The 11,231-nt window shown below is 36.4% G+C and overlaps 2 protein-coding genes across 2 annotated transcripts; both read left to right on the plus strand.

Moving 5' to 3' along the window:
- Positions 1-4,810: 4,810 nt before the first annotated feature.
- On the plus strand, positions 4,811-8,178 carry LOC130994283 (uncharacterized). The gene is made up of 6 exons (XM_057919330.1): positions 4,811-4,879; positions 5,259-5,476; positions 6,881-7,010; positions 7,103-7,399; positions 7,479-7,586; positions 7,672-8,178. The coding sequence occupies exons 1-6, from the start codon at positions 4,811-4,813 to the stop codon at positions 8,068-8,070; spliced, it is 1,221 nt and encodes a 406-aa protein (XP_057775313.1). The 3' UTR covers positions 8,071-8,178.
- A 1,849-nt stretch (positions 8,179-10,027) lies between these two features.
- On the plus strand, positions 10,028-11,231 carry LOC130994284 (uncharacterized). The gene is made up of 6 exons (XM_057919331.1): positions 10,028-10,099; positions 10,396-10,666; positions 10,741-10,825; positions 10,908-10,975; positions 11,093-11,177; positions 11,225-11,231. Exons 1-6 carry the CDS (start codon positions 10,028-10,030, stop codon positions 11,229-11,231), a joined length of 588 nt encoding a protein of 195 aa, XP_057775314.1.

The raw sequence follows: 11,231 nt of genomic DNA on the forward strand, positions 1-11,231 counted from the left end.
GGAATTATCAGTTAAGTCTGAAACTTTAACTGATACACGTGTAAGGCTTCAGTCAAGTTTGTTAAACAGAGAGATGCTATGAATCTTACTGACTATCCGAAGATAAATCAGTTAGACTAATAACATACGCAGCGGAAAACTTTTGTTTCGAAATAGCCTGTGAGATTAATCACGTTGTCAGAAGTTAAGTTTCTCTTTGCAGTTAATCAGTTTTCAGTTTAAGAAAGTTTGAACACAAGTAAGAAGGTAAATACTGAAAACTGTAAACAACACAGAGATTTTTATGTGGTTCGGAAAACACTTCATACATCCACGGTCAGTTGATCAGGCTGACAACTTCACTGGGCATGTGCTTACGAGTGCACAACAAACCTGGGCGTGTGCTTACGGGTGTATAGCAAACCTGGACAACTAAAGATCCTATCTTTAGTACCAACACACCTGGTTGGATTTCTCACTCTTAGCGCACACTGGGCACTAAGATCTCTTCGAAGACAGAACACTGGTCTGAACTCCTTACAACTCAAACTCTCGATTCGGTCGATTGAAAAGAGATTCGAAAACTTGCCAACTAAATTACAAAGAACAGGTTCTTTGTAATCAGTTATACCTAGGCTTTGGATATACAATATTTGCCTAAGTTCTAAGAGAATGTATGTAATCACCAGTGACTGATTTTTGGCTTTGTGATTCTCTTCTTCGATTCGAACTTTTGAAATGGCTTCGAATGCTGAGTAACGAATTCGGCAGCGTTTCAGCTTATGTAGTTGAATCGGTGAAGATTGAAGTGATCCTCGAGCTCTATTTATAGGAGACGTCTTGAATAGATCCGTTAGCTGAAATGGTTTTCAAGAATTCATCCGTTGGAGATAGATTTGAACTTTGCTAAGGCTTCAATCTTCGAGGTTCCTTTGTTTAGTGAGAACAACTATTTTGAGAGCATGAGATACGACGTCTCTGAAAAGGTAATCACCAAAAGGAGTGGCCTTTGCAGAGAAAGGACGATCCTGAGATCCCTGCATTTAATGCGGCTGTACTTCTGGAGTGCGTGGCTTCCTTTAAACTTTAGAGGTTCAGTCCGAGAAAGAATGTGTAACTGATACTTGACTTTAGTATCAGTCCGCTGAATCCACGTGGCTCGCATTAAATAATCAGTCGTAACTGATTCTTGGACTGGTTAGTCAAATATCAGTATTTAACTTTGCCTTAATCGTTACATCAGTCGGCAACTTCAGTCTTCAGTCTTCAGTCCTCAGTCCTCCGGCTTCAGTCTTCAGTCTTCAGAACAACAACTAAACTAGAAAAAGAACTATAACACTTGAGTTCGAACAGTTCTAGTCTATTACAAGTGAAATCTATTAATTTTGGTATCATCAAAACTAGGATTAGGATATTTCATTAAGTTCCCAACAATTATCAAGGGTGTCGTTTCCACGGGTGTCACGACTAAGCCTCCACGGGTGGAGTTGACATGCTTGAATTGTTTTTCACGCCTTAGTACTTTTTACAGCCATGATTTGCTTTTTACAGCCATGTTAGCTTTCAATAGCTTACTTCTTTTTACAGCCGTGATACGCTTTTTACAGCCTTATAAGCTTTGGCTAGCTTATTATTTTTTACAGTCGTGATACACTTTTTACAGCCTTGTAAGCTTTGGCTAGCTTATTGCTTTTTACAGCTATGATTTGCTTTTTACAGCCATGAATTTTTTATCCCTAAAACATAAGATATGAGAGGTAGGGAGGTATCCACCCTACTTCCGCTCAGTGTCGTGCGCGTACTTTAGAAGTCAAGCACGATTGTACCACAGCACTGTGAAAATCTCCGGCGATAATATATCATAGAAAATCCTCAATAATGTGTCATTGGATAATAATAATAGTTTAAGGGATTGGAACAATGATGATACGACTTTTGATAAGGGATTTGAATCCCAAGCACGTAAGGGGTTGGAATAAGATTGACTACTACTACTACTAGTACTAGTACTATCTACATTTCTTGAAGATGTGTTTGATTGAAAATAATTTTGATCATATTCGTTAAATAAGGCTCTTAATGTTCTTTCTATTCTAAACTTAATAGTACTCCCTTCGTCCACGAAAAAAGAGTCCTACTTGCCCTTTTTTATATCTACGAAAAAAAGAGTCATGTTTCAATTTTTATGCAATTTTACCCTTTCTTGACTTTCCTATTTACTATATTTGCCATACATGGACCCACCCAATAAATTCTAAAAAACCTACTTAATTCCTTAATTAAATTATAATCTAATTTCATAATTAAATCCGTACACTCACTCAGTCAACCAACCTAAACTTCTTCAAGTTCTTTTTGGCAAAACCCTAGTTTGCCTCAAAGCTTTTCATCGTCCATTTTTCTCTCTTTATCGTTGCCTCTCTTTCCATCGGTGTTGGTGCCGGACGTGGTGGTGCATAGGAGCCTCTCTGACAAGGACACACACTCGGCTGCCGCGTCGGAGCTTGAATCCATCGACAAGTCCTCTGTTCGCTGCATCAGAGCTTGAATCCACCAACAAGTCCTTCATCCACCGCTAGTGCGTAGGAACTCGCTCACGCCCTACCTCTCGAAAATCCTCTCCTCTTTTATTTCAAAGGCCGAGCGATAGTTGCTCCTACTTTGGATGTAGTAGAACTAATAAATCAATACATGGTGTCTCTAAATTCTTCGGGGGAGCGAAGATATCTCAGTTCAGATAGCATATGCAAATCAAACTCAAGCAGTGACCTATTGCAAGATATCCACACTCCCGAGTTCTTGAATACATTAAAGTGTTCGAGCATTCCAAATCATGAAATAGTCTTGAAGGTTAGCACTCCTGTTATGTTGATGAGAAACATAGATCATTCCAATGGATTGTGCAATGGTACAAGATTGGTCATTACAAGACTCGGTACGCATATTTTGGAAGGGAAAGTTCTCACAGGCCATAATGTTGGACATCAAGTATTGATACCAAGGATGACACTGACACCAGCTGATCCAAGACTACCGTTCAAATTTCAACGGCGGCAGTTTTCTATTATTATTTCTTATGCAATGACTATAAACAAAAGTCAAGGTCAATCACTCTCTCATGTGGGTTTGTTTTTGAAGAGGCCTGTTTTTAGTCACGGTCAATTTTATGTAGCTGTTTCTAGAGTTACAAGTCGAAGGGGTCTGAAAATCTTGATATGTAATGAAGACAAAGTAGAATATTCGTCTACTACAAATGTTGTATATAAAGAAGTTTTCCAAAATCTACTGCATATTAATGCACAGTTTTCACTACAAGAAAAGCTATCGGACACCGACGGAATTACCGACGGAATTAATTCCGTCACCAAATAACGATGGATTAACGACGGAAATACTCTTTCATACATAGCGATGGATTTACCGACGGATTTACCGACGGGTGTTGGCGGGAATATTTCCCGCGAATTTACCGACGGAATTACCGATGGCTCGCCGATGGAAAATTACCGACGGAAATTTCTCCGTCGTTATTCCTTTTTTTTTTAATTTTCACGATTTTTAAAATTGCAGATAGCGATGGAAAATTTTGTCGCTATTTAGCGACGGACGATATTCCGTTGCTAATAATTAATTTAAATAACCGAAAATATTTATTTTAAAAATAACGACGGAATTCACGTCCGTTGCTAAATAGCGACGGAATTTTCCGTTGCTATTCCGTCGCTGCGCCCTAAAAAAAGGTGAATTTAACCGTGCCTCCTCCTTCATTTTTTCAACACAACTTTCACTTATATTTCTCAAAATTCCCAAATTTCCCCCCTCCGATTCCCCATTTCTGGCGACTCCCGCTTCGTGCTCCCCCCTGGCGACTCGTCCACGCCGCCGTTTCCGCCGCGCCGCTGCTCGCCCCGCCTCGCGCCATTGCCGCCCTGCGCTGCTGCCCGCCCCGCGCCTCGCCGCTGCTCGCGCCGCTGCCGCCCCGCGCCGCTGCCCGCCCTGCGCCGGTGCCCGTCCCACGCCGCGCCGCTGCTCGCCCCGCCCCTCCCCGGCACCGTGTCCTCTGCTGCCAGCGCCGGATTCCTCCGCCGCCACCGGTCCTCCTCCTCCGCGGCCCCCGGTCCTCTTCCTCCGCTGCCTGCGTCCGTCGGATTCCTCCATAGGTTTGTAATTTTTTTTAATTTCCTTTAATTATTTGAAAAATCCTATTATGTTTTATTGTAAATTTTGTATTAATATTCTGTAAAAATGTATTTTTTATTGAATTAAATTATATAATGCTCAACATATAGTATTTTTATTGGATTAAATTTTTATATGCTCACTCACATAATTATATTAATATGTTCACATATAGTATTTTCAAGAACATATAATAGTTTTATTGTATTGTAAAATTTCCCTTCAAAAATGTTTTTTTATTGGATAAAAAATGTCTTTTTAGTGTAAATTTTCTTTAATGAGATGAAGAAAAATAAACTTGATTGAATTATAGTATTTTCAAGAAAAATAAACTTGATTGTTAATTTTATTAAATTATAATTTTATATACTTTGGTTCTTGAATAATTATTAAATTCTTTTTTTTGGATTAATTCTCATTTGTAGTATTTCACTCCACCATTGCTTCTTGAGGAAGAAAAAAAGAAGTCAAGGTGAACGAAAAGAAAAGCTAGTAACAAAACAAGTAAGTTTTCATTACATTATCTTTTGAAATGTTAGTATGGCTCAAATGGTAGCCATGGTGAGATTTTAAAATTTTAGATGAGCATGTATCTAAGTGTTTTTATTCTTTTTTTATATATATTTTAGATGAGCATGTATCTAGGTAGTAAATGGAGATTAGGTTGGGGGATGGCTGTGTTCCATCCCATTTTGTTGCTGTGGTGATGGCTTGGAGCCGCGTATGTGCTTTTGTGTTTGATTTATAGATTTTGTGTTGAATATGTGTTATATTAATTATCATAGTATCTTTTCATGTTCTATAGACTTAGAGATTATTAAAACTCTAAAAGTCAATAGATATAAAATTTCTAACATGTGTTATATTATAGAATTTGTGTGTTTGATTTATAGAATTTGTGATGAACATGTGTTATATTATCATAGTATCTTTTAATGTTCTATAGACTTAGAGATTAGTGAAGAAGAAGATAATGATGATGATGATGATGACGACTATTAGAGTTAGTTTATTTGCCATTAGATGAAGATAATTTATTTATGTGATCAAATGATTTTTGTTTACAATTGTTAATAGTAAATTTTCTTTGGTTTTTGAAGATGGTGGGAGGAGGTTCTAGTGCGAGAGGAGGTTCTAGTGGTAGGGGTGCTGCATCATCCGCAAGGCACCCTACATCATCCACAGGATCAGATGGAGGGATTGTTGCATCTGTACGGGATATACAGCTGACTCATTCACCTTCATCTTCGGCATCGGTCCCTACTGAGGCATCAGAGGCTACACCTACTGGACGTACTACACTCATCATCAAATATGGGTATAATTTTTAGGGCAAATTGCATGAAAATACCCCACTTTATACCAAAATCTGGTTTTTTGACAATCTTTTCAATTGTAGCAAAAATTTGAACTACCTTTCAATTTGTTGCAATTGACTTCCGGAGTAATTTTTCGGCCAACTTAATGCTGATGTGGATTCCCGTAAAGTTGATGTGGCACGCCTCGCCGGCTAATCAAACGACAAATTGCATGAAAATACCCCACTTTATACCAAAATCTGGTTTTTTGACAATCTTTTTAATTGTAGCAAAAATTTGAACTACCTTTCAATTTGTTGCAATTGACTTTCGTAGTAATTTTTCGGCCAACTTAATGATGATGTGGATTCCCGTAAAGTTGATGTGGCATGCCTCGCCGGCTAATCAAACGACAACGTCTCTAATTACCTTAAACGATGTCGTTTTCCACAATTTTAAGCAAATTACAATTTCTAGTTTTATATATTTGTTGATTAGGGCTTCAAATGTCCTCATTTCTTCTCCCAAATTTTCTCATCTCAGTTGAAATTCTTGTTCCATAAATTTTCTAAAGAAAAAAAAAACATATGAATTAAATAAAAGTATATTTTAAAGAGTACAAGATACTTGATGTGGGTATTTTTGTACATGATGAGAAGTAGCGCCTCTCCAGATTAGTCACACTATTTGAAGCCTGCAAGATGCACGGCTCTGGTTCTTCGCATCTGCAGAATTTTGGAGGTAAAGGGAAATTGTATGAGCTCAGTCGTCCCGCTTGAGAAGAAGAATCCACCAGTTCAAAGATTTTTGCTGCAAATGAGAATTTATGGAACAAGAATTTCAACTGAGATGAGAAAATTTGGGAGAAGAAATGAGGACATTTGAAGCCCTAATCGACAAATATATAAAACTAGAAATTGTAATTTGCTTAAAATCGTGGAAAACGACATCGCCTAAGGTAATTAGAGACGTTGTCGTTTGATTAGCCGGCGAGGCATGCCACATCAACTTTACGGGAATCCACATCAGCATTAAGTTGGCCGGAAAATTACTCTAGAAGTCAATTGCAACAAATTGAAAGGTAGTTCAAATTTTTGCTACAATTGAAAAGATTGTCAAAAAACCAGATTTTGGTATAAAGTGGGGTATTTTCATGCAATTTGTCGTCCGGCGAGGCATGCCACATCAACTTTACGGGAATCCACATCAGCATTAAGTTGGCCGGAAAATTACTCCGGAAGTCAATTGCAACAAATTGAAAGGTAGTTCAAATTTTTGCTACAATTGAAAAGATTGTCAAAAAAACCAAATTTTGGTATAAAGTGAGGTATTTTCATGCAATTTGCCCTAATTTTTATAGTTATACAATCTTATGAATTAATAAATGATATTTCTATTCTAATGACTTTGAATATTAATTGTAGGAAATTACATCCCTTGGGGATGGTTCCATCTGTAGTCACTAAGATTTTCAAGCAAGTTCAAAATCCAGAAGGCTACAATTGGAAACTCACTCCACTTAGTGTTAAGACGGCGTACTTTGAGGAATTCAAGGTATGAATATAATTTAATACAAGTTGTTTAACAATAAACATATACATATTAGTTAGTGTTTATAAATGTATTTTATTTTGTTGTTTAAATAGAAACATTTCACATGGGATGCGGCGATAGAGTCGGATGTCTACAAGCTTTGGCATGCTTGTGCTGCGCGGAGGTATAGTGATTTTGTCCATGACATCAAGGAAAGGAGGAGCAAGAGGCCTCCTTTTATTCACGACGAACACTGGCCTAATTGGATTAAGTACTGGGACTCTGATGAAGTCACAGCCAAATCAGAGATAGCAAAAAAATGTAGGATGTTTGAGCCTTTAGGTCCTGGAACTGGTCAAGTGAAGCACCAAGGAGGTTCGAGGTCTATTCTTCAGTATGCTGAAGAAGTGGTACGTTGAAATTGTATTCATATTGCATTTTTCATTGACATTCATATTAAAAATTTTATATGTGTTATGTTTTTAAAAGGGTAAGAGAAAAGGAGTGGAGCCGACTGAATGTTTGTATGATGCTTACGAGATCCTTCATAAGAACAAGGATGGCACTTATACAGACGAGAGGTCTAGACGGATTGGAGTATGTAGTAAAGTTTTAATTACTTATTCAATTATTATATTTGTTGCTCAAATTCTTAAGTACTAACTCCTGATGCGTATTGTAGGAAAAAGTGCAGGATATAGTTGCTTCTCAGAGTCAGGCTGTGAATGATGATTCTGATCCGCCAGAGATTGATATGAACAAGGTGTACGTGGAGGCTGTTGGTGGACTCGACAAGAAAAAGAGAATGTTTGGAGTTGGTGGACTTGCAGCCAGCTTACGGAGTAGTGAACAGTCGAGTGGTACATCTCAGTTTCAGAGCCCTCTTGTCGATCCACAACGACTTATGGACGTGGAGCAGCAATTGCAGGATGCCTTAGTGGAGATAGCACGTCAGAAGGATGAGATGAGGCAGAAAGATGAGCAGACCGATGCTCGATTTCAGGCTCAACAACGTATGTTCGAGGAGATATTGGCTAGGCTTCCACCTGGACCCACTCCACCCACTGGACCATCATCTTGATTATGTTGTGTTTTTGTATTTTGAATACTTGAATATTTCTATTATATATTTTTGAACACTTGAATATTTTGTTAAGTTATGACTATTCGAATGCTAATTTAAATTTCATTTGGTGTTTTCGATATTGATGGTTATATAATTGAAAAGAAGCGTGTAACAGGACGTCGTTAAATTGTATAATGCAAATAAAAAAATAATTTTTTTTGTATTAAAAAAATACCGACGAAATTTAATTCCGTTGTTACTACCAGCACGAAAATTAGTGACAGAATTTTTTTCCGTCGTTAGCATTGACGGGCATTTACCGACGGAATTTGATTCTGTTGCTAATCGCAACAGAAAATTCCGTTGCTATTTCCGTCGTTAAGTCCAGACGACGCCATCGTCGTCGCCTCGTAGCCGACGGGCATTCCGTCGTTCCGCCATCGGTAATTTAGCAACGGATTTTAATTTCCGTCGGTAAAATTTTTACCGACCATATTTAAAGCGACGTACGTGCGGTGTCGTTAATCCGTCGGTATTAGTTTTTACCGACGGAATTTTTGGCTTTACCGACGGAAAATTCCGTCGGTAATCGGCCAGATTCTTGTAGTGTTTGGCACACCATTTTTTCCCGCCAAAGCGCACATTCTTTTATCCAATGCGCAATGTTAATCAGTATTATCTTTTAGATCATGTTAATCATCTGCAATTTTGGCTCTACATTTTGGAGCCCAAATTCAAATTTGAATTTTAGAGCCTATTTTATATCTGATAACTGTGGTTGTAAATCTATAAATATAGGTTCTTTACATGTTAATTCATCACCATTAGCGTCTGAAATTTCAATACTGTAATGATCTACTTTTCTTTGCTTTTTTTTTGGCTTTCGAATCTCTCTTATTTATAAAGTTTTTTCCTTCAAATGTTGATTTTTTGGCTTAAAAACAGTTTGTCTGATTTTCGTTTTTCTTTTGTCTAATTTGTTTCTTGCAAATAAGGAAATCAAAACTTTGTTTTCCGAACTCAGATTATTGCACAAAAAAGACTGCTTTTTTTTTTCACCATTGTTGCCAAAAGGCTGTAAATGGAAAGTGCTTTCCTATTCTCCTCCAACAATGATGAATATATATAATATTCTATATTGTTGCAGTAAGCCTTTTCAACCAAAGAGCTCTGGCATGTACCTGTGACAATGGAGAATCTATCACCTTATAGAATAAACTATATTTTTGTATTTCATAACTTTCTGTAAAGAGCATTTTTGCAGAATTTACCTGATTTGTTTTTTTTTTTTTTTTTGTTTTTTTGCAAAGAAGCAAATTAGAACTTTTATTTCTGAACTTAGAATATTCTACATAGAAGTTTGATTTTTTTCCCATTGTTGCAAAAAGGCTGTGAATGAATAGTGCTTTGCTATTTTCCTGCAACAATGATGAATATATATATTATTCTATATTATAGCAGTAACCTTTTTGAACCAAATAGCTCTGTCATGGAGAATCTATACCTTATAGAATAAACTATATATTTTTGTACTTCATAACTTACTGAAAAAAGCATTTTTGCAGATAATGAAGAATATATAATGTTGAGATATCCATATCATTGAACATTATTGCAGAATGCTTTTTCAAAAATAGTGCTCTACTATATACCTGTGGCAATGATGAATTTATTGACTGGTAGAAGAAATAGAAGAAAGTTTTTCTTTATTTTGGTTGCAAAATTCATTTTCATGAAAAGAGCTATTCTATACACCTGTGAAAATGAATATATAGTTATTATTGAACATTATGGCAGACAACATTTTCCTGCATGATAAAATAATATATACCTGTTACAATGATGAATTTATGGACTTATTTGGTTGTGTGTATAATTTTAGGTGATCAAAACAATGGCTCCTTTGTATACAAGTGTTGATGGATTGGTCACAAGTAAAACAACATAGGCAGTGAAAGTGAGATGTGTGCGAATGTATAACAAATATCAAGTAGGATCAAAGACACAAATCTCACGCCTTGAATCTGTAGTGCATGATGCTGAGGTTAGTTATTTAATTCATGATGTTTACATATTTTTCTTAGCAAAGTCATATCAAATATTTAAACAGTTGCCTGCATTATGTATATATAAAAAAATGACTCACATAATTGTGTTTATATATTCACTTTAACTTTATAGATTTCTGCTCTACATACATCAATGGATATATAAAGATTTGAAATGTAGTTATGATATTACTATATTGTTGGATCAATAATGTTTGGAGATATATATGAACAATTTATTGCTCCTTTAGCTACCGGTTTCATTAAAATTAATATGTTATACTGTTTTCAGGGAACCAGGATCCAAGTATCAGTGCCGAACAAAATTGTTGGTATGTTTGCAAGGAAAGTCAAAGAAGGTGAAGTCTATCAGATCAAGAACTTTATGGTGAAGAGGAATGTTGGAAAGTTCAGGGTAACTAATCATATTTTCAAGATTGAGCTCACAATGAAAACCATGATCTCAGATCTTATGCAGCCTACTTTTCCAAAAGCTATCTTCTCATTTAAGCCATTTGAGGAGATAAAAGCTATGCAGACTGCTGCTGAAGAGCCTCTATTTGGTATGTTTATTTTTTTGTTTACTTGGTGATTTTATTAAAACTTGAATGTATAGTAATGTTCCTTGATGATGTAGATGTGATTGGGGTTATAGTTGGAAAAGGATTTGTCAAGAATGACACAGATGCTAAAATGGTTGAGCTGAAGCTGGAAGATGAGAAGTATGTAGTACTTATTTTATTAATAGTTGTTGTACTTTTAGGATGTTTTTAATAATACAAACTAATGTTTTGTATGATGCAGCTGCAACCAAATTTATTGCACTCTATGGGAAGATTATGTGGACATGTTCCTGAATCTGGTGGATGAGGGTGATAAAAGGGCTCAAATAATGATATTGCAGCTGGGCAAGCCTCATTTGTTTCGGGGTGTGTTTATTGTTTAGCAGTTTATGTTTAACTATAAATGATAAGTGTTGTTCGATATAGGTGAGATGCGTGTTTGTTCTTCAAATAATGCATCGAAAGTGTATCTTCATGCTGACATTGAGGAGATTGAAAGTTTCAGAAAGAAGTAAGTAATTCATTTATGTGATTGATGTTTGTGTATTATATTGTTAGGTCCTGA

The sequence above is a fragment of the Salvia miltiorrhiza genome, chromosome 7, assembly GCF_028751815.1.
Source record: "Salvia miltiorrhiza cultivar Shanhuang (shh) chromosome 7, IMPLAD_Smil_shh, whole genome shotgun sequence".
In the NCBI taxonomy this organism is placed as follows: domain Eukaryota; kingdom Viridiplantae; phylum Streptophyta; class Magnoliopsida; order Lamiales; family Lamiaceae; genus Salvia; species Salvia miltiorrhiza.

Excerpts from the sequence above, each read along its gene's own strand:
- LOC130994283 (XM_057919330.1), top strand. The coding sequence starts at position 4,811 with ATGGAGATTAGGTTGGGGGATGGCTGTGTTCCATCCCATTTTGTTGCT. Across the intron at positions 4,880-5,258 it reads TGGTGATGGCTTGGAGCCGC|ATGGTGGGAGGAGGTTCTAG; the intron begins GTATGTGCTTTT and ends TGGTTTTTGAAG. Across the intron at positions 5,477-6,880 it reads ACACTCATCATCAAATATGG|GAAATTACATCCCTTGGGGA; the intron begins GTATAATTTTTA and ends TATTAATTGTAG.
- LOC130994284 (XM_057919331.1), top strand. The coding sequence starts at position 10,028 with ATGTATAACAAATATCAAGTAGGATCAAAGACACAAATCTCACGCCTT. Across the intron at positions 10,667-10,740 it reads TGCTGAAGAGCCTCTATTTG|ATGTGATTGGGGTTATAGTT; the intron begins GTATGTTTATTT and ends TTGATGATGTAG. Across the intron at positions 10,826-10,907 it reads CTGAAGCTGGAAGATGAGAA|CTGCAACCAAATTTATTGCA; the intron begins GTATGTAGTACT and ends TGTATGATGCAG.